The 23,430-nt window shown below is 46.6% G+C and overlaps 2 protein-coding genes across 2 annotated transcripts; one reads left to right on the forward strand and one right to left on the reverse strand.

Annotated features, from left to right (window-relative positions):
- The first annotated feature begins 5,426 nt into the window (after positions 1-5,426).
- Positions 5,427-17,811, forward strand: LOC144105616 (retinol dehydrogenase 7-like). Its single transcript, XM_077638739.1, has 5 exons — positions 5,427-5,801; positions 7,730-7,936; positions 10,566-10,748; positions 11,360-11,492; positions 17,023-17,811. The coding sequence occupies exons 1-5, from the start codon at positions 5,597-5,599 to the stop codon at positions 17,378-17,380; spliced, it is 1,086 nt and encodes a 361-aa protein (XP_077494865.1). The 5' UTR covers positions 5,427-5,596; the 3' UTR covers positions 17,381-17,811.
- LOC144105615 (molybdopterin synthase catalytic subunit-like) lies at positions 12,643-14,012 on the reverse strand. The gene has a single exon (XM_077638738.1). It carries the CDS (start codon positions 13,863-13,865, stop codon positions 13,425-13,427), a length of 441 nt encoding a protein of 146 aa, XP_077494864.1. The 5' UTR covers positions 13,866-14,012; the 3' UTR covers positions 12,643-13,424.
- Positions 17,812-23,430: the final 5,619 nt, after the last annotated feature.

The raw sequence follows: 23,430 nt of genomic DNA on the forward strand, positions 1-23,430 counted from the left end.
CCCGTGTTGCTGTTGGCATTTCACCTCTATTGGCCGCGTTTTATTCGACGCTGACTCTAAATACGCTCTTGCACGGATGGTGAGAAAGGAAATCATTTTAAGTCTGACGACCTATTCGAAGAGCTTGTGCAGTTAGCGCGTCCGCCATTCCGATTGTAAATTAATATTTCTCTGGGGGACAGCTATCAATACGCAGCCGCAGGCTGATTTTAGAAGTAACGGTGTGAGGCAAAGCCATCGCATGCCTTTGAAACTTTCGCTACCACGAGTTGAATTCAAAGAATGGGGTGGTGGACCATCCGTGGTGACGAAGGCGAAGTGATCGGTGACGAAGCCCGGTCATCGATAAGGCAGTAGAAGCAGTACGAAGAGCGACTTGCATCTTTGTAGTCCGGTGACACATTGCCGGCTGGGTCAGCAGACTTTCGGATTCTCAACAGAGGAATGACAAGAGAACTTTTGCCTAGTTTCCGTAAACGTGCTAAAGCAGAATTGCATGTTCATACTTCGTGAATCACTTTTGTGAGCTTTGGCATGATTAAAAATGAGGTGTCTTAAAAAACACGTACATCGACGACGTTACCCGTGGACTGAAATAGTTACAGCCGCTGTATTTAAGCAGAAACATTCATTAACATAAGCTGACGAGTTTTTCAGTATTAATAGACGCAACTGAAGGATCCCACATTGTTGTAGTTCAGTAGCAATTCAAGCAACGTACTGTTGGCTGAACCGAAGTTCGGTGCAAATTTGAACAACCAGGAGGCCACGGAGTCTCATCTACAACATAAAGCACTTCGATAGCCAGCAAAAGCTTTAATTAATGTCAGCGAGAACGTTCTCCGTACTACAAATGAAGGCCTTTACACTAGCAGAATAAAATACTAGAGCACGAAAAGATGCCTCCAACATGTAGGTTAACGGCTTTTCTAAAAAAAAGATGTCTACCCGTGTTTAGCAAAAAAAAATGTTTAGTTAGAAAAACTTGAGTACGAGAGAAGCAGACGGGTAGGTTGTTCTTGTTTGTCAATTGATTGGCTGGGAAGAAAAAACCTTCTTCCTCATACGCATTGACATCAGCCGTAAGGACATATACGTATCGGAGAAGCTTGTTCAGCGGTTTCTTTTTCACTTTCTTGAACGTAAATGGACTGTTTAGTCTTTCTCTTTCCTGAAAGTGAAAGGGGAAGTCTAATAAAAGTTTTATTTGTGATAGGCCACTTCCTGACGCTGAAGGAAATCACAGTTTTCTTGTTTCTTGTACGACTACCCGTGAATAGGTCAGAGTGACGTTTATAAATCTGGCATCGAGACTTCTGGAATTCCCGACGTTCTGGGCCATGCTCACGAGATTCTCACGTAAACAGGCAACTCTCATTGAAGCCAACGCCCGTTATACCTATTGGCATGTGCGGAGACTTATTTTTATTTAGTTATGAGTCCCAACACAGTATCTGTCATTGGAGCCAAGCAGAGCGCAGGGAAATCTTTCTTTTTTTTTAGGACAGGAAATCAACGGTCGTCATTTTCTTGTCTACATATAAAAATGCAAACCCACAATCTTTCCCGCTACAAGGACTGTCGATTCCTTCGTTATGTAGTAGTAGTAGTGAGTGATTTTATTAAAATAATAATAAAAGGGCAGGAAAAGATTTTTGCTAGCCCCGGCATCTGCCATCGATACTGAAGCACCTGAGCTGGGGCAGCGGAAATAAAGGATAGCAGGCAGAATGGAGAAGTGAAATGAAAGAGGTGAGGGGACAGGAAGAGAGGATAGGGGGAGAAGTAATATGCACAAGCTATTTACACAGTAAGAAATGTGTACCGACAACGTGTTCAGCAAAATTACGGATGTATAAGTACAAAAAACGCACGCGCTAGAGAGAGAGAGAGAGAGAGAGAGAGAGAGAGAGTGTGTGTGTGTGTGTGTGTGTGTGTGTGTGTGTGTGTGTGTGTGTGTGTGTGTGTGTGTGTGTGTGTGTGTGTGTGTGTGTGTGCGTGTGCGTGTGCGTGTGCGTGTGCGTGTGCGTGTGTGTGTGTGATTTCTTTCTCTTTGCCTTGAGATAAAAAAGACCAAACGACATTGTCATGATCACCGTTACTCCTGTGCACAGCAACCGCTGAGAAGCTTCTGAACCTTTCAGCCCTTCAAGAGAAAAACAAATGTGATTAATAGCTGCCTGTAAAACTTGATTTACCGCCTACTTCACCTTTACTTTCTCTGTACAGTACCAGGCAATCAACTCAGATAAGCCTTGAATTGCGCTGTCAGATCCCTCGCTCCGGTGCTCCGATAAATATGACGCTCAAGCCCAAGAAAATGTCCTCAAGAAACGCAGCAAGCTCACACATTTGTGGGAGCCGACGCAGTCTCCAACGTCCCTTTTGTCATCCCGCCTGTACAAATTGGCCCGGCGCTCATATCTGCTCCCTTCTCATTGACCACCATACGCGCTGCATCAAGAAAAACTACCGCGACCACAGCTATATCTTCTGCAGGCATTACTCAAAGTGATAAAAAAATGCACAAAGAGAATACGAAGGACGGACTGAACGACGCAGACAAACGCATACATTCTTAGATTGGACCGGCAGCTCTCACACAATATATAGTAGGATACAGCCTAAAAAAAAACAGCAGTTAGTAACACTGGGCCACGGTCCACGGCATCCTATATCACTCCCCTAGCGAATCCCAAGAGTAAATGAAATCAGATTTTAACTTTCGCCCTTATTAAACAAGCCAGGTATCAAAATGCTAGAGCATATAACTTTTTCTTGCAGTTACTTTCTTCTTTAGCCGACAAGAAAAGTTTTAACAAGGAACTACTTTTTTGTCGAGGATGAATTCAGTGCGCCGGTCCGTAATGTACGCGGAGCTTCACCGCAGACTGAAGTTGCATCCGACTGTGGGACTACCGACAGCCCTGACACTGCCATCAGCTCACAGTCCGAGATTCAAGCCCAATGTTGTGCGAACTGGTGTGTCCCCGCGCATACAGCTTGAATCCCCAATTGAGTGTCCCTGCACATACCACGAGCTCTTGATTAGGCAGGTTTGAGCACTTCAGATTATTTTCGCTTATAAACTTCGTGTTTGATCAACGGCGTCTCCTTCTTCGACTGCCTCGATTTCATTGCGTTTATAATAACAATAATAATTTTTCTCTGGGGAAAGGAAATGGCGAAGTATCTGTCTCCTATATCGTTGGACACCTCAACCGCACCGTAAGGGAAGGAATAAAGGAGGCAGGGAAAGATGAAAGGAAGAAAGAGGTGCCGTAGTGGAGGGCTCCGGAATAATTTCGACCACCTGGGGATCTTTAACTTGCACTGACACCGCACAGCACACGGGCGCCTTAGCATTTTGCCTCCATAAAAACGCAGCCGCCGCGGTCGGGTTCGAACCCGGAACCCGACCGCGGCTGCTGCGTTTTTATGGAGGCAAGGTGATCGCCTATTTCCCAACGTGCAGGCAGAAAAGAATAATGACATTACCAGAAGAGCTTCGCGCCCTCGATCCCGTAAATTATTTCTTTGAAAATTTAACTTAAAAGACAAAAAAGCCCGAGTTACTATGCCTTTGTCAGGCTTAAAGACAAAGTGGTATAAAAGAGAAGCACGTGCTGAAAAGAAATTTAAAGGGAAAGTATTTTGGAAAAAAAATAGTCTTGCCACAGGAAACAAGCACCTAGACACATTTTTTTAAATACGAAAACCGATGGAAACACAGGAACGAATAAAACAAACCGCACGCAAGAAAAAGGTTGGCTTGCAGGAACATATAATTAAAAAGAAGAGCTAACAAGAAAGTGATAGGTAGCCAACAACAGAGGGATCATTACACAAAGCAAAATCATAACAAAAATACTCGGCAGTGGGATTATTAAACAAAGCAAAACGAGAACGAAAAAACTCGGTTGGGAAAAAAAATTTAAGCGAGGATGTACAATCAGCGATAAATGAAACGCGAATAATACAACTTAACCACGGAGAGAAAAATGAGAAGCTCTGATCAGGGGAAACCTCAATGCTAGTGGAGGGTAATTTCAATTTTAAGGAGCGAAGGCTGTCCTTTAGAAGTGTTAAACAACCTCAATCGTGTTTTCCTCTCCCATAATTATTATGTTGGTTCTTTTTGTGTGTGTGAACTTCAGTTCCTTTGTTCGCGTTGCATTTGCTGCTCATAGCACGTAAGGACAGGGTATACGATTGCACCCAGACTGCTTAAGGCACCCGGCTACTGATCCGGAATACCCGGGTTCGAACCCGGCCGCGGCGGCCGCGTTTCGATGGAGGCGAAACGCAAAAGGCGCCCGTGTACATTGCGATGTCAGTGCACGTTAAAGATCCCCAGGTGGTCGAAATTATTCCGGAGCCCTCCACTACGGCAACTTTCTTCTTTCAATTCTCCCTTTGTCCCTTCCCTTTCGGCGCGGTTCAGGTGTCCGCCGAGATGTGAAACAGATACGGCGTCATTTCCTTTCCCGAAAAACTAATTTTAGATTTTCATCTATCACCCAGACTGCATTGCCTCGTGAATCTCAAGCTGCCATCTCAGAAAAAAAGCTACAGACAGGGTATTTTGGTACCGAAAGAGTTAAAGGCGACTCCACTTAAACGTACTGATGAGGAATTGGGTTTTCATGTCACAGCAGACTTGTAGGCAGACTTGGCACAGCAAACTGTGCCAAGCTTTGCAGCCGCGACGCAGGAACGAGTTGCTGCGAGAAAGGGAAGCACATTTATGGAAGTAGTACAGCCTTGGAACTCATGCCAAATGTGGTGACATGCACGCTAGGAGGAAAGTCTGCGCTCTATAGCCTACAACGCCGGAAACTGAGTATAGCAGGCCGCTCGTGTCAAGGCTGCGACACGATATTCTTGTCTGGGCGGTAACACCAGTTCCGACGTTGCTTCCGTAAGCACAGAGGAGTGGATTTCACACAAGTATTTCGAAGTTGGGAGGAAAGTTAGGTTGTAGGCGGCCCCTGGCACCTTGTATGAGAAACAAGCAAGACAGATAAGGAGGTGGCCTGGTTACTTCCTCAAGCTATTTTGGACGGCCCACACATTTAGTTCCGTACGGTGCTTCAAAGGCACGGTCAAGGAGACCACCTAGGGACGTCAAGGGCGCGTCTTCAGCACGCCCTTCCCACATAGAGTGTGAACACTGAATTCAGTGACCTTGGCACAGAGGGCCTTCGATGCTAAACATGAGAGAATATACATTCGGCAGTTGTCGTGCTTCACAAACGGGATATACGTCAACTAGCTTACGCTGACCTCCAGACTTAAATGCTCCTGCTTAAAATATATGTACACTTGCGACGACCGCTACTTCAGACGGTCCGCTGGCACTTCAGAGTTGTTCGGTGTGTGTGGCCTTAGCAGGACACTTCTTTCATGGGTCCAGGACTTGTATGAGTACCCCTCCATCGATGAGCTCCCTGGGATCAAACTGGATTTTTCTTCACTTTCTATAAACGACGGAGGAAGTTAACTACGGGTACCGACCAGCAACACACCCTGCTTGGAACTGCTGGAGAGCATCGTCGCTTGCGGCCATACCCGAGTCTTTGTGGGCAGCCGGACGATGCGCACCTCGTGGACTTTGTTCTTCACGTTGGTGGTGGCATTTTGGAAGTACTGGAATCACCTACCGCTCGCAAGATGCGTGGCGCAATGGACTGGATTTGTGGTGATTGTGTCGGCACTGTCTTACTGGTTGGCCCGGTGTCTCTGGACCACTGCCTTCGTGAGGCTGGTCAACGGCGATGGCAAGGCGGTCTTGGTGACTGGTAAGCTAGCGTGTGGTGTTCTGGTTTGGTCAAAAAATATTTATTGATGTATTTACTCACTTCATAATTTATTCGTTCACTCAATCATCTATTCGCATTTTCCTCAATGCCGACGGATTATTTTTGATAAGAAGGCTAGAAAGAAACTTAAAAAAAAGCATCGCAATAGATCGTCAGAGCCGGTGCACAATTCTAGCGAGCTCGGTATGATCAGCTACTACGGAGGGAAGATTACAAGTGCTATCGATCTCTGCTGCCGATGCGGGAAAGTTGTTCCGGTCAAGTGACTTGGGCCTGCAAGTCAGGCTTTACACTGCCTAGTTTTTGCATTCGCTGTGAGATGCTAGTATTTAGCCTTGCTATATAATAAGCTCAGTGTTTCTACTCTATTAAATGCGTTGTGCTTCATAGCGTGGCTATGTGAATTTCCACTGCTCATTATCACAATCAGTACTAAGTGAACGCGCAGTTGAAATTTCGTAAACTTCGGCTTCCTGAGTAACAAGGGTTCTGTTGTCTTCACTCTGATATTTGTCCTAATGTGCACGAGCCACGCATCACAAAGTAAGTAAAGCAAAGTTAACACCAAGTGAACCACAGTGAAGTACCTCATTTGAGTAGGCTAGAACACTAGACTCTCTAAAGATGATTCCATTGACGGAACACTGCGGTATTTATGAAGTAAATATAATTAGTGTTTTCCGCAACCATGACATGCGTGCGCTTACATTACAATGCCTTTGGACCATTCCGGTAGATGTGTTGAGAATGTGGTAATTTGCAGCCAGTGCTTTATAATATCTGACTTCTGTTGGAAGTGGAGAAGGAAACATTTTATTAGCATTTTTTTTCTTTTTTCTCCAAGGCATGTTTCCACAATCTCGCGAATTTTAAGAGCATATAGGTGACTGTGAATGGAACGTTAACGAGGGATAGTTTGACCTTAACTATTTTCGTTCCACTACTTAGTTTTACAAAGCACATGAACCAGCACTCCGCGTGCCCCGAGGCTTGCCATTTAGTCAAAGTTTTTCTATTCCTGAATTTTCGACGTCCTCTAATGAAACGAAATGCAATGCGCCTGAGAACAGGGCTTGGGTTCGTGGTTAATTCAATAGTAATAATGCTGATCTACCCTGCGAAGCAACGGTTTTAGAAAGCGTTATAAGTTGCCCTGAGTTTTGACCTCCAAATAAAGTCAGTCGGTAACCGAACAGTGAGCTACAAGCGTCCTCGTTAATATGGCGATGGTGGCATAACAAATTGGCGGGATAGCCAACAGAATGCTTGGCGGAAGTTTAGCATAACTAAGCTTGAGATAAAGCTTGTTAAATAAAGAAAATCCTTGCCAGGGTACCGCCCCCTTGAAGTACACGGTATGGCAAAGACCACTGGGATTCGGCTAAGTGTTACCTGGCGTTTCTAAAAGAATAGTTGACTTCTATTCCAGCGCCACTCACAAGTGATTTGTGTACTTATGGCTACAAGCATATCAGAAATCGACAGACCGTACGGAAAAATGGCCATATACAATTCCGTTTGAAACTAACTATCAAGTTACATGGAAAACTTATTACAACCTGCACGTTGATGAAGTTTGTCTCGTAAACACATTGCATACAGTCGAAACCTTGTTTTATAATCACATAAGACCTTCACACAGATTTCCGCCACATAAGGGTTTATTTGATTTAGTCGCAAAACTTTACAAAATTACCGCTTATGACCTGAACCTGTAGTAGTTATAATTATGGGCATCCTTGCGTTACTGCTATCAGCATCTATTATACGTCTCTATTTTAGAGTGCTCTGTAGGGCACCTAGGCAATGTAATCTGTTTCGCTTCGAGCTTACCACTTTGCATTCTATGAATTGTTTTCTGTTTGACTTCTTTTTAAATTTTCTCATTTTTGAACACATCATCGTAGGGTGCGACAACGGCTTCGGACACCTGCTGGTGAAGACTCTGTCCCGCATAGGTTTCTTCGTGTTCGCGGGCTGCTTGGATGCAAATGGCGAAGGCGCCGAAAAACTCAGCAATCTTTCCAACGTGAAGGTTCTGCAGATGGACATTAGCAGCGAGCAGCAAGTGCACGACGTAGAGACGATCATTAGAGCTGACCTCGGCTCCAAAGGTAAGTAAGCTGCTGAATGGCTTGCAAAACGCCAACCTTTGAGTTCACTTTTTATGTACAGGAAAACATTTTGTTCACTCCTCACCTATTCCATCCCCACTGCGGGGTAAAAGTTTTGAGCATGCTCTACAGAGTTAATAGAGGACAGTCTATATTGAATTTTGCATGGATAAAGATAAAAAGCACCTTTGTTTTGACTAACGTAATCTGTATATAAGGGCGCAAGGACAGCAGGATATCTTATTGATATCATCTAGGTTACCACAGAAGATGAAAAACTACTAGTATACGAAGACGAGGAGAGCCTCGATAGGATACATTATCAGTAATGCACCCTGGCCAATCCCCCACCGTGGGTGTGTGCTATTCAGCATGAGGACATTATCATCATCATCATCATTACACTATCTTCGCTCGGCAATCGCTGGCAATGCAGACCTTCATGAGCACGTGTTCCACCCAGGTTTACGTTCTTGTATTCATTTTTGGGGCAACCATCGAATCTTGCTCCGGATTGCTTCAAAAATTTGCCCGACAATTAACGGATCGTCACCAGCCGACGCAACACTGCACACTGCGATTCTCGCCATACCCGCCGCGGTGGCTCAGTGGTTAGGGCGCTCGACTACTGATCCGGAGTTCCCGGGTTCGAACCCGACCGCGGCGGCTGCGTTTTTATGGAGGAAAAACGCTAAGGCGCCCGTGTGCTGTGCGATGTCAGTGCACGTTAAAGATCCCCAGGTGGTCGAAATTATTCCGGAGCCCTCCACTACGGCATCTCTTCCTTCCTTTCTTCTTTCATTCCCTCATTTACCCTTCCCTTACGGCGCGGTTCAGGTGTCCAACGATATATGAGACAGATACTGCGCCATTTCCTTTCCCCCCAAAAAAAACCAATTATTATTATTATTATTCTCGCCATTGTGGAGGGGTCAGAATTAGTTTTTACCACCTGTGGCTCTTTGCAGCGCATGTAAATCACAGTATCACGTGCATGGAAATCACCAAACACCTAATGTCAGCCCTAACACAAAAGAAACTGAAAAACATTTGAGGGCCTGCCTTACAGAAGAAAATGAAAACCAACATAACAGCGGAAAATGAATATTGGCAGTAGGCATTTGCTGGCTTGGTTTGGAATTCAAAAATCGAATTTATTTTTATTTCCGCATGATGGTTGGAAAGGGATTAATGTCCTGCACAACGGAAAAAAATGCCTCCACAAGAAGAGAATTGTTATTCATGCTGCCCTCATACAAATAGAGTATTTCTTTCCATATATCCCATGGTGTTCTGTGCGCAACTGCAAGAGGCACTCACAGGGTAGGCACGGAAAGAACACGGTGTGACTCAAAATGAAGTACAGCTCAGTTGTGTCCGGTTTGCCGATGTCATTTCCTTTTTAAACTGTAATATGTAGGCAAGCCCACACCACCGCGTTAGTTAAATAGTGGCTGGTTTCTTTCTGCCGATGGATGGCGACAGATTTCTTACTTCAGTCACAGAAAGACATAAACCATCCTCATTATCATAAGCCTGACATTGTCCACTGCAGGGCAAAGGCCTCTCCCATGTCTCTCCAATTAACCCCGTCCTTTGCCAGCTGGGCCTCCGCATGCCCGCAGCTGGCAGACATAAAACGTGACTTCAGATAGTAGTGCTTGTATTGAACGCCCGTGATTGTATAAATAAACCACAATTATGTTTTCTGCGAAAAAAAAATACACTCTAATTCTTCCTGCCCTCCTACTCACTGTAGATCCCAGCGGTCGCGTCAAAAGTGAACTTGGAGCACGAAAGAGACCTTCGCTTCACGACCTCCAACAAGCCTGCCAAGCAAAAATCATTAGAAGCGGTGGCTCTAATGCTACAGCCCGCATTTCTGGGCGAAAGTGCGCGATGTTTGTGTAGTATATGATCGGCTTATCAAAACTCGAATTGCAGACACCACGGCCATGGCCTTCGGTTAGTGACGTCAAAGGGCGCGCAATCGACTTTACGGTCGCTGCAAGCACAAACAGCTAGGAGGCTTCGGTTTCAGTCGTTGGCTGAACCTCTTGGCCCCTTTTGCATCGAACTGGGGGAGTATTATTAAAACATTTCATGGCCGTGCCTTACGGGTCAGTCTCCCTCAAAGGCGGTGCATCTGGATCAAGTCGCAATCAGAAAGCTCCCGAGCACGGAATTTCATCGCTCTTCGGGGAGTCATTGGTGATCAAAATTCATTCGAGTTCCTGTACAACGTCGCGCCACACTTTTCTGCAATAACTTTTCAGCGCATATATACGGGAATTAACCTCAACACGGTGTTGTCAGTAGACAGTTAGGTGGGCGGATGAGATTAGGAAGTTTGCGGGGATACGGTGGGTGTAGGTGTCACAGGCCCGGTTTAATTAGAACGATATAGAACAGGCTTTTACGCTGCAGTGCGCATAGTCAGGCTGATGATGATGATGATGATGATGATGATGATGAATCTGGTGATGATGGTGGTACACAGAGATCGCAGTGTACGCAGTTCCTCTTGCATTGTTTCGTGTTAGTGATTTCATGCTCGGCTACGCGGAAAATGTCATAATAAAGATCACCCACCAAAGACGTAAAAAGCACCGCTATCGCATTTTCGCAGTTTTATGGGCCGTCGTCTGCAACGCGGGCGTTCGAAACGAAGGACTCCTAGAGTGGATTCCGATGAAAGCCGTCCAGAAAGTGCTCGACGTCAACGTCCTCGGCACCTGCCGGGTGAGCAAGAAGTTCCTGCCACTGCTGAGGAGGTCCGGGGGACGTCTGGTGGTCGTCACAAGTTCCTTCGGTAATATATTACCTATGTATTATAATAAGAATGTTTCTCTCACGAATGATATCCGCGTAAGCTTTGGGGAAGGCGGTTGGGATGAAGCGGTCGATGGAAAATATTTGCCCGGTGATGTAGGATATGGTGGTGGATGGCTTATTTAGAGGTATTTGATTATTGAATAAATAATAAAGAAGCAAACCAGAGCGTTTTCTACGAAACTGACGGACAGAAAGGCATTGCATAAAAGCATAATTTCGAATGTGCGTTCCGAATGCAAGAGCCGGCGCTAGAGAGTTTATGCTTTTTCAATATTTCACATCAACCGGGCTTACCGAATTATGAGCGTGATATAAATTCCTATTGTTTAGTTCGAGACTCTTCGGAGATATTTCGGGGATACTAAAACTGCTATCGCCGCGTTTTTGGTCTTACACCAGCACCGTGATTATAAACAGAGGGTGCTGGTCTACAATAAGTGTTGGTCTACAACTGTGCCTAAAACACCTGAGTACGCAACCTTTGGACAGGTTGTTACCAGTGATGGGCTTGTTTGACTGAAACACTCTTTTCATTCGCAGTGAAGGCAGCCTCTTCCGTAACACCTTGCAATCTTCTCGTTATTTCAGGCTACGTCACAGTGCCCATGGGCACGCCGTACTCGATGTCGAAGCACGCTCTCGTGTCTATGGTTGACGGACTCAGACGAGAGTGCTACGGCAAGGGTGTCGACGTCATATCTGTCATGCCACAGGCGTACAAGTAAGTCATATCCATAGAACGCACAATGAGAAAATCACACCATGATTAATACGGACAACGTTAGGAAACTTTCCTTCGCATTTACCAGAGCACACAGACTTAACGCACGCCGATTGTTATTATTATTCGCATTGAGATAAAAAGGAGATGTCGGTTGCCTGATTGTGGCACAGGTTCTTTTTACATAATGAAGAAAGACACTGGAGCAGTTACAAGCTCCAGAGCTTAGGATTCATCAAAGGAACTTCATATTTAACCCTCTAGCCCCGCCGCGGTGGCTCAGTGGTTAGGGCGCTCGACTACTGATCCGGAGTTCCCGGGTTCGAACCCGACCGCGGCGGCTGCGTTTTTATGGAGGAAAAATGCTAAGGCGCCCGTATGCTGTGCGATGTCAGTGCACGTTAAACATCCCCAGGTGGTCGAAATTATTCCGGAGCCCTCCACTACGGACCTATTTGTTCCTCTCTTCTTTCACTCCCTTTTTACCCCTTCCCTTACGGCGTGGTTCAGGTGTCCAACGATATATGAGACAGATACTGCGCCATTTCCTTTCCACCAAAAACCAATTATTATTATTATTAACCCTCTGCGGTTACCATTCCATTTTATAAATAGGAGGATATCATTATGTTAAGGACTTGTATCCGAACAAGCCGAAGAGACGATTTTTTCAGCGACCATTGCCATTACATGAATTAATCTTGTTGCAATGAAATCAATAAAACCCGGTATTATCACTCTTACTAAAATTTAAATTGAAGCCGTCCATATACCAATGAAATTGCGGAAATCTGGGCCATTTCAATATTTTTAAATTGCCGATGTGTCTGCAGCTTCGCAATTAGACGAGGTACGAGGACTTTGTAAACCGAGCCTATTAGTGCTTTAAAAGCTGCAAAGGAATGGCATTTGGTATTTCAATCCCCATTAAGCTATTCTTAAAGAAATTAGAAGTTCTGCAAAATATTAGGCATGGCGAATGTAGGATTTTCCGGTAAAGTCTCACATCAGGCATGAGTTCTTTTATGAACTTTAAACGGTTTAGTCAAGAGCAGCCGCTATATATTGGCTTTGCGTATAAATCGGAAAGAGATTATGTAAATGCAAGCAGCACGGAGGACCAGCGTTCTCAGCGCACAAGAATAACACAAGAAACGATGTGGTTCTGATGCTAAGCTTATGAGCGCCCGGAAACTTCTTGAAGAGACTCCAATGTTTAGCGAACATGCATATTAAAACCAATCCGAAGTACAAAATTCCTGAGCGAAATGAAATCAGTATAGAAAAAGAACTACAGGCCTCCTAAATTGATTTATTGAGAAAACTGCCAGTAACTCTGCGAACAATCCACATGACACAAGTTTCATTTGGGCTATCTTTTCTGCAACACGAAAAGCGGAAATTAGCGCTTCCGTCTTCAACCTCTGTCGGTTTAACATATATTCTCGCTTATTACGGCAGAGAGTTAAGAGGTGCCGACCGGTTTCTCACTTTTCCAGGGAAAACTCAATCCAGTGGTTATTGAACAGATGACTTGAAGGCTGCAACAATTTCCACCACGCTGTCGTCACTTCCATTCCTTTGCATGTTGCGTCGCAGGTACATCACTTGGACAGGGTGAAGACACACAGCAGCTGCTCACTGAATTCCATGGAATCAAATGAGAGAGATATTTTCGTGTATTCCATTGCTTAAAAAAGTAGGAACATAGAAAAATGTTGAAAGGGCTGGGCTCACTCAGAAATGCTCAAGAAGCGCTACCTGCTTCATCCTTGACTAGGTAACTGTTACACGACGGACAATGTGGGAACCCAGCTTTGAAGAGCCGCGCTGTTCGGTGTAATGGCCCACCGCGAAAAACCGTTAAGACAAGTATACATTGTCATAATAGAGCAGCAAGTAGCAGAGCCAATGCTGGCATCAATAGACAGTTCAGGGGCGCTGCATCCAGAAGCATTCCTTGTTCGCCTTCCACTCCTGGTCACCGCCGTCGTAGTGCTCTTTCTTCCAGATGGGAACGCGTCTCTTCAACTCGTCGATAGCGTACTTGACGGCGTCGAGGCCCTCCTGACGGTGCTCAGAAGACACGGCGATAAGCACACTAGCCTCGCACAGTGGGACATCGCCCAGTCTGTGGACCACGGCGATGTTCTTGACGGTCCAGCGTTCCCGAACGCCCTCGCAGATGCCCAGCATCTCCCGCTTGGCCATGGGCGCGTACGCTTCGTAACTCAGCATCCTAACCGCCTTGCCCTCGAAATGGTTTCTCGTGGTGCCCAAGAAGACAGAAATGGCCCCACAGTCCGGAGACCCCACCTGCGCCAGGACTGCCTCGACGTCCAGCTTGGTGTCCAAGAGCTCCACGTAGTTCATGGCGACCAGCTCGGCTGACCGAGCTGTAAGGGCCTTGAGATGATCACCCGCCGCTTATGGCTGGAATGAAGGCAACTTCGTCTCCAGGTCGTAGCGTTACCTGTACCCCAGCCTCTAGGTAAGCTTCGTTCAGGGCTATCACGGCGCTGTGCTGGAGGACAGAGAGGCTAGGGTACGCGCAGAAGATTGCCTTCTTGAGTTCTTCGACGTCTGGGAGCACGGAGGGCACAACAAGAGACTCTTCGGACACACCAGCCAGGCTGCGAGCGTTGGCGAACAGCAAAAGCCGTACGGAGACCTCCGATGGCATCGTAGCCAACAGCTGCAGCTGTACAGAGAATGCTGCGGTCCGCTATGCGACCGACGTTCGAAGCGGCTTTTATTATACCTGAGCATGCCAACGAACTGACAAGTTTCCGTTCGGAATGTCACTGCGCAGCGAGGTTAGAACGAAACGATGTAGTGGTTGCGAACCGGCCTTGTGGATGGAGCGGGCCACCTGTGAAAGTCGCCTGTGCGTTTAAGTTGAGCGCCGTGCTGGGGCGCAGCGTAGGCACTCGTCAGTAGACCTCATTTATAACGTCAGCGTTCTGTGCGATTTAGGCTGCAAACGAGGCCGCGCAATGAGGAAATTGTTGTTGGAAAGCTGTTGGCCATAGTCGCTAACTGAGCGATTAAGCGAACGTGGAAAACGTGAGAACAAGGTGCGGTTTATTATTTGGCTATTGCCTGTCAAAACTATGCCGTGGCAGCCAAGGCAAGGCATGCAATGGTGGAGTGTGCTGTGGCCAATCTGACCGCTGCCACCAGTTGTTAGTGGCCGCCGTTCGTAGACGAGTTCGGGACAGAAACGAAGCTACCGGGGAAAAAGTAGCGAGAGCCGTAGGATGCAGATTAAGTCTGTACAATCTTTTTACATTTTTATAGTCGTCAAGTTCAGCACGCGAGGGCTCGTGAGAAAATACGAGACGTAAGAAGTTAGTCCTAGGGCACTACGCTGCTAGTAGTCCGGCTGCTTAAATGCAGTCCGAAATCCCAAAAGCCCTAGCCGGGGAAGCACTGCACTTGATCAGTGTCAAATCAAGGGGTCACTCAAGATGACTTGGTGAGCCGCTCATCGCACATGGCGACACCGTTGCCCTCTCGTAGCGGTTCCGGTATCGAGGAACCGCATTTTCGATGGCGCTGTCAATCCTGTCGTCATCCTCAGCTTTGCCGGTGCTCGCGGAGAGAAATTCAGTACCACCGAAAACCGGCCCCTGATGCATCGGCCGTTGACCAGTGATAATTGGAAGTACTTCTTCCCGCAAGGACACCGGCTTCGAACCTCGCCTCTTCGTAAAGATGAGGCTGGCCGCCGCCGTTAGAGACTTCAATGAAGAGGGGGGGGGGGGGGGGGGAGGTGTTGGATTCCACCACCGTACCCGTACGAAACTTGTTTTCACCATCGCTGTTCCATGCGTGTAGAAGGCTTCTTCCCCAAACGATGCAATTTGTCCCGAGTGGCCACGCAACGCAGTGTCCACCTGGCCAAGGCCGCCTACTGGTTGGCGATCCCTTTTTTTCGCACGAGAAGAGAAGACTCTTCAGTCGTTGATGCCGTCGTTGTGACGACGCAGAAAGCGCGTCTGTTGACAGCTCACGGGCGGTCGAGCTTGATAATTCGCCTCTGGCTTGAGGTCGGTGCCGATCATAAAAGGGGCGAGATTGATTCTGACGTTTTAGGTTCTGTAGCGCCAGCCGACTCTTAAGCGCAAGGACTTTTTGGATTTTGCCTGCTTCAAGATATGGCCACTGCGGCCCGAATGTATGCCTCTACTAATGCTCGGCTGCCAAAAGCAGCTTGCCGCAACAATAATGACATTTCCTAAAATCTTGGTGTTAAGCCTGAATGGTAGACAGGACCACACAACCTAAATTGTAGCGCGTTACCGCAAGTAACGGGCCCGTGCCACACGTACGCAAGTACAGAACCATAGCATTCCTTTTTGATACTCCATCTCGAATGCATTTCCCGCGTCTCCTGTCGACTGCGCCGCTGACGGTTTCTTTTACTAAACAAAATAAAAATCTCATAAAGAGCTGCACGTCATACACGAATAAAGAATCATGTACTGAATCGGACCAGCAGGACGTGTGCAGGCGGTCACAGCTGCAATACTCTGGAGCGAGGAAACTCTGCCGCAGATGTCAATTTCCTTGACACAGGTTGTTTTTTTGCTGGATGGAGCATACGTGTAAGGCTTACATACGGCGCGGAACGAGCAGATTTTTTGTTGGAGCGTACACTTTCTTTTTATCGCAGAGAATTACTTTCCAACGTCGCACGCGGCAGTGTATTTTTTCTCTGGTTGCCGTGACGTTTTTAGTTTGCCGTCTTACTGTTAACAATACTGTAACTCACTGTAGCAAGTTCTAGTGCACTATGCCAGTGAATGTCACTATATTTTGCTCCGGCCAAATGTGGTGCTGGTGTGCATTAGCTGTGCATCGGTTATGTCGGTGGGCTGTACGTTCCTGGCGCAACAATTCTTGCAATCGCCGCAAATAATAAACAGTTAGAAAAATTTCTACGAGTGCCATCTATAGTCGTCAAGATTACAACTTTTCACGACTGCCACATACGCATGGCTTATAACTGCAGTCGCTGTCATGTCGGTTCACATGTGACAGTCCTATGCTGCTCAAAATGGTGCATGGGCCAACTGCTCTTCAAGCGTATATCTCACTAATCAATGCACGAACTACCCGGTATTTTAACCATTTGAACAAGTTCCTTCATTTCGAATCATTTGTTCATGCAAGTTCATTTTTTTTACAGAATACTTGATGATGGAATAAGTTTTTGCACCATACCAAATAGCCACTTCCAAAAAGAACGCTTAACCATGCTCCTTGATGTTGCTGTTGTGTTCGAATTGTCTGTCTACCCCTGTTGTGTTTGCTAAAATACAGACTGCAGTATTTTGAAATAGACATGCGCCCCTTCATTTAACTGTATTTCAGTTCTGCAGAATGTACCTGCAGTCAAGGTGTAGGCTCTCGTTTTTAAATTTCGTAAAAAAAATCTGCTGGGTGACGTTTTTAATTTTGCTGATCGTTCACTGAGCAGAAAGGCTGACATTTCAGTTTCCATCCTATTTTGCCGACTTTGCAGAACAAACATTACCGCTCCGCCAGGACATCAGCAATTCACTGTAGAGGACCTGAGGAAGAACTGCCCGGAGGTGGCCGATGACTTCACGCAAGAGGAGATCGACGGCTGGATCCGCTCCACGAAGGAGTACTTCGACCTCCTCAACCGGGACAACCTCCAGGAGGTGGCCGATGCCATGGTACTGGCGGTGCGCGAGACGCATCCAAGGACGTGGTACACGACACCGCTGAGCCTCAGCACAATCGCGCTATTCCCGCTCACGTACTTACCGGACGAGGCAACGGACGCCATCATGGCTCTCTGCAGAACCAAGCTAGGTCGCCTGTTGGACGTCACAAGGAAGCCCAAGGTCGCATAGCTACACGCACAAAAATGTTCCTCAGACTCGCTAAAACGACCTAATGCAATCGTAAAAACCCCACTGAAGCACGTTTCCTATTTCCTAAGTTCATTTCCTGCCCCCAAAAAAGTTTGTGGGCCGACATGAGGGCTACGTAGACCCAGAAGTAAGTGCCCGAGAGAATGTGTCATTTTGGTGGTACGCTCCTAGTGGGAGCCTGCAGTGACAGGCACTGTGAGAGAACACTTTGCGGAAAGTTTGATGTATACGCCATGTGGGATCACGTAAAGCAATCAGGCGTGGGAAGGGTCAACCTCCTGGGTGAAGTCGGGACCCCTTCCGCTAGAATTTCTTTGTTTCGGAATAACGGCAAAAATTAGGAAACTTTTCTACTTCATGCAGTCAAGATTTATCAGAGAAAGATTAAATTAGAAGTAAGAAAAAGTACGAATCGGGGGGGGGGGGGGGGGGGTTAAACCACAATCGAGACATTCGCTACTGATTAAATCGAGCTCTCCTCTCACCGAATACGACGATGAAGAGAGCAGTTGCGTGGGTGGCTTAGGCACGCAGGCCAGAGTGCTCGCGCTAGGCCCGAAACCATTAAATTGTGCTATTGCCATCCGTAATGTCGTTCTGTATTCTTCGGCTTGCCGTCACGTGACATTTGGTGGATGTTTCGGATGTCTATCATCATTCCGGTCCTGGACTTTCACCGCGGTGCGTCTGCTTTGGCAGTCTGCCACGTATTCCTGGTCGGCTTGCCGTCAGGCTTTGCCCCAGCCTGCCAGGTCAGAAATGACCTCACTCCAGCCGCGTCCCTCACACCGGCCAAAATACACGACTAACTCAATCTAACGCAGCGACCAGTCCCCACAAACCCCATGGACCCTAGAATCCATGGACATGTGAGCACACGGCCCCTCTGCCCATTCCATTCGGTGCATCCATGGGCTTCGGTCGTCGGCTCGATCCTGGTCACATGTGGCCTGGAAAATTCGTGGACCAGCACTCATCTGATTATCCTCTCATCCAGCGTGGAGGCAAGGCCTTCACATTCTTAGCTTTTCAGTCGAACCATTATTCCCCGCCGATCATCATGTCCTGCTTCCGTCGTCAGCACCGTTTTAGTTCGCGATCGGCGCGATCGCTCGGCAGCCCCGGGTCATGTAATTGTCTAGACGAAGATGAAGCGGGCAGGGGCGTCAGCCGGAGAACTCGTGCTAGGCTCGCAGTTATTGAATGATGTCATCGACATCCTCATCTCGCTCTTTCTTCGTCGGCTTGTCTTCACGTATCAATCAAGCTTCGTCAAATTAATCACGCTTAGTCAAAACGATGACGAAGCGGTGGTTGGCTCTCGAAGCATTCTGGCTCTGTGACCTGAACCCTGGCTCTCTAATTAAAAGCTCTCAGTCTTGGGTTCTTCCCGAGGCCAACCTGCACGGCTCCTCAGGTCGTGACAGTATAAAAAGGAAGTATTGTGCCAGTACTCACTAGCAGGCCTGTTTTTGTTGCCGAACTCAAAAGCTAGCGCTGAGACTCAATGCGCCACACCGAGCGGTGGAAAGAAGTAGGTGTAATATTAACAATTATACATAAAGCTAAGAAAAGTGCAATCCTTACTAGTTATAGAACTCGAGCAATGAGCATGTGTTTCTGCGGACTATTTGCTATTAAAAAGGTGACAAGAGGGACTCCGAGTGCTCAGGCGCTATTATATCTTACGTGTATTCTAAGCGGATGAAAAGCATTGCCACCCACAGAGAAACCCGTATGCAGTTATCGGCCTATCGAGCCCTATTAAGGCAGTCGAATACCTTTTAATTCCGCCAGGCGCTGAAAGCTGATGCTTTTCGGATGATCTCCACTTTATATGATGCTAATCAGAACACGATGTTCTAGTCCTAACCTCAGGAAGCACTAGAATTGAAGTCGTTTTAGCCTCAAGAAACACTGGACAGGACGCCTTCTCAGTATTAGTTCAAGTTACATAAAGCCCTGAACCATAACGGTACCAACACTGTCTACACAAATCACTGTTCTTTGTGTGGCATGCCGTATATCGTTAAGAAAGAAAATTCGCTCAGCCTCATAACCTTATTCCTTACATTCACTCACTGTTGAACGTTCCCTTTTCAAAATATCTCCGTGTACAACCATATTTATTCTTTTTCATCCTGAAATAGTTCTGGTTCATCCGAAAACTTTCAATGGATGGCATTTGTGAAATCTTGCGACATCACGCTTTCTAATTCTCCATCTATTGTTCAATAAACTGACGATCGACAGACGACCTATTCCGTACTGTCAGGAACAACTGTGTGCCAGTGCTTGCGGCTGAAAGCCTCTTTTGAAGCTGTCCAGTCAAAATCATATCAGCACTGGATTGTTCCTTTTACAATGCAAACAGATCTCCAATGCCATAAGTCGACGAAATCAGACATCCGCTGTTCGGTTTAGCTGCACTGTGAATTCCCCCAAGCGTGTGCAGCGTGTACTATGCTCAGAGTAGCGTTCTAGGAGGGGCCATTTGGGGCGGCATATGATAGCTTAAAGCTGCTCCTGCAGACCACGCACAAATTAGGAGCGAACGCGACGCGCGTGGAGTTTCAACTGCTGTTGAAAAAGCGGCAGCCGTCCACCTTTCAACAAATACTACACGCAAAAACACACGTAACTGTAAAAAAAAGTGCCGCCGGCGTCAACAAGTCAGGGGGAACCGAGAAATGAAAATCTTGAACATACAGATGAATAGAGGTCACGTTAACACTCGTATCAGGGCTGTGTTTTGGCTTTTCACGAGGTTTCGAGAAATTCTCGTGCCGTTGCCTCTAAAGCATGCCCGACGACCTTCCATTATCTGAGAAGCGGTGAGTATATTCCCACGATCAACGGTGTACCGTCATATGGGCAAAGTTACCTGCCTTTAATGACGCTTCATGCTCAGGCCGGCGACAGTTGAATCAATAGTTCGTATGGAATGAAATGCGGCCCAGACACGCGCCGTTACCGAGGCTTTAGTTCATGTGTTTGATAAAGACTTGGGACCTCCCAGTTATTCCTGGCTTATTCATATCGGTGTCCCTATTTGAAGCGTTGCGTTTAAGGCCTCGTTGTCCAGAAAACCTGGTGTCAGCGTTGACGTTGTTGTGGGCGTAGAATCACTAGCGTGACTGTGGCAGGTGGTGCCCAGAGAGCAACCTAGGAGGCAGGTGGGCCACCTAGGTCACGTGACCTTGCGGCGTCATCACAGCCTGCCCACTAGATATTGAGCGAACAACCAACCGTGGAAGGTGGCAGTTAAATTAATGATTGGTCGCTCTGGAAGGTCAACCTGGGCACACCTGCCATCGCATGGCAGTGGCAGATCGCTTAACCGCTGCACCACTACGCTGAGACAGGTATAAAAACTTCCAGAGATATTTCAATGTAGGGGAGAGAATGGTATTCTATTCATATGGAAATTACCCGCCACCCTATCGCGGCATACCTAAGGCGGAGCTGGTGTTTCCTCCAACTTTTGAATGAGATGTACGTAATGTCCTTAATAGGAAGACAGGTGCTTTTTTCCCAGTAGACAATAATAGAGTGATTTCACAAAGCCTACTGCGCATGCGCGCGTTTACCGGAAGTGGCCAGCCGCCATCTTGGCTGCAGTCCTTCGTGGAGTCGCCTGCTCGAAAGCCCGCTTTACTTTGCACCTTGATTGGCAGTATACCAGGACGCAGTAGCTTTCCGCCGTCTCATTTATTGTGTTTAGCTAAAACAAAGAGAGGCCCAACTACGGAGTTTCTATCGTTGTAATGCTAATCGCAGCAGGAGCAGCGCAAAGAGGTTGGTCAATTTTTTTTATTTACATGAACAGTAAAGCAGAGGTTGGTGCTGCATATCGGCTCCGGCTACTCCTTTTCATCAATTCGCAGCAACCATGCGCTTGGTCCGACGAGGTACAGTTCAACATAACATAGAACAAACACAGACAGTACACAACATATACAGCAAAGTACAAGCGTCAGTAAAAGTTACAACAATGAGAGAACAAAAACACATTGAATGTTAAGAGAACAGTACACAATAGAATATACATAACACACATGTATAAACAAGGGCAGGAGAACAAGAAATCAGCTGATTTGCAGTACACACAGCAAAAGTAGATAACAACGCTATTAAATACCTCACTCAGCAAAAACAAAAAAACAAAACAAGTTTGTTTGCAGCAAACACAGCAAAAGCAAATAACAAAGATCTTGAAACTCGCACACAGAGAGGTAAGACACCTAGCATTGACTCAACATCTACAAAGCTAGTACTTCCCAAGTATACCACTGTCCTCAAGGAATGCTATCAATTTCATAAGTGCTCCCTTTTGCAGTTCACATGTCGGCCACGGGCCTAAGAGCTTTTGTAGACTTAAGGGTCTTTTGTCAAGAGCGCTCAAGTCTCTCTTCAGTCGCGACCTGAGGTTGTCGTGCACTCGGGAATCCAATAATAGCTGGGCCACATTCTCATTTTCTCGACTACACACACACCGTGGGCTGTCTGCGCGGCCAATTTTATGAAGAAAGTGCTCCGTGTAAGCCGTTCCTAAACTCAAGCGGAGAAGGAGCGTTTCTAAACTTCTGCTGATAGATAATGGAATATTAAACCATAGCAACGGATCGATGAAATGCAGATCAGAACCTGCATGGTTTGGTTCAAACCATATCATTTCTTTCATTTCATTGCGCACGGTCTTCAAGAAACGGCGCAATGCGCCTCTCGATAACGGAAGGCCAGAAGTGAGGGCATTGGAATGTGCTTGCCTTGCCGCTGCATCCGCCTAAGTGTTTCCAGGAATAAAGCAATATCCGGGTAGCCACTGGAAAACTATAATATGCTGCGTTTTGATAGCCCTGGAAAATTCTTTGGGAACTTCGTATACCAGTCTAGCTTTCCATGGTACTGAACTACGCGGTCAAGTGATTTCAGTGCGCATCGGGAGTCGCTAAAGATTACTCGCATACTTGGGTCTCGCACTGAGGAGATGAACTGGAGAGAAAAATAAATAGCGTAAAGCTCAGCAGTCCTTGATTCTGTCGCATGAGCCAGTTTACATGCCCGTCGTCAAACCATACAGGTTCTGATCTGCATTTCATTGATGCGTTGCTGCGGTTTAATATTCCATTATCTATCAGCAGAAGTTTAGAAACCCTCCTTCACCACTTTCGTTTAGGTTGGTGAATTGTTGCATGAAGTGACCACGGCAGCGAAGCAGCGCTTGCTACTAGAACCTTGTTTGTGAGAATGTTGCAGCTGACGATGAAAACGCACTTGGCCGTCGCTTTCGTTCACTTTGCCAGCGGATCATTTCTACGCATAGCGATGCACGCGTTTTAACATCTTCAGATCATGTTTGCATTCCTCGCCACCTCATTTTGCCTTTTTAATATTCGCTGCATTCATGTAGGCATTCACTGTAGTCGTGTCACACTGCGGTTGTTGTCTTTATTTTTTCATCATTTTCCTTGTTCAAAACTGGTCATGCAGTAGTTTTTTTTTTTATCGATGGAAACACATAAATTTATTCTCAACGTGTTCAGCGGGTCACCAGCAGGAAAGCTGAGCAGTACGAGCGACCTATGCCGTTTTTCTAAATGGAGTTGGGACAAACGGTTGTGTTCATTGCAAAACGGAAACAGAATAAGCTAATCGAGGAGGGTTTCAGTTCGCCAAATTAGTGCTGAATCGCTTTTAATTTCGTGGCCAATAGTTGCCTTTTGATTGCTGCAACACTAATTACTTTTTGAGTTAGGGTAATATAATCTTTGTTGCCAGGGCGCCTCCCGTACGACTCATGTCGCTATTTTCTCAGTACGAGTCTGAGTTGACTGATGAATAAACACTAGATGGCCCTTCTTTTTTCGAAAATACTGACCAAATTGTGGGCGATATCAGGCCATAAATGGCATGCTGCTGAAATGGCAATGTCACGTAGGATCAACGACCGGTGTGCAATAAAACGTCAGGAATTATTCCACATTTCCACGGTTTGATAGCCTTGCTTTCTCGTTCCGTGAAATAAA

Source organism: Amblyomma americanum, chromosome 9, assembly GCF_052857255.1.
Source record: "Amblyomma americanum isolate KBUSLIRL-KWMA chromosome 9, ASM5285725v1, whole genome shotgun sequence".
Lineage (NCBI taxonomy): Eukaryota > Metazoa > Arthropoda > Arachnida > Ixodida > Ixodidae > Amblyomma > Amblyomma americanum.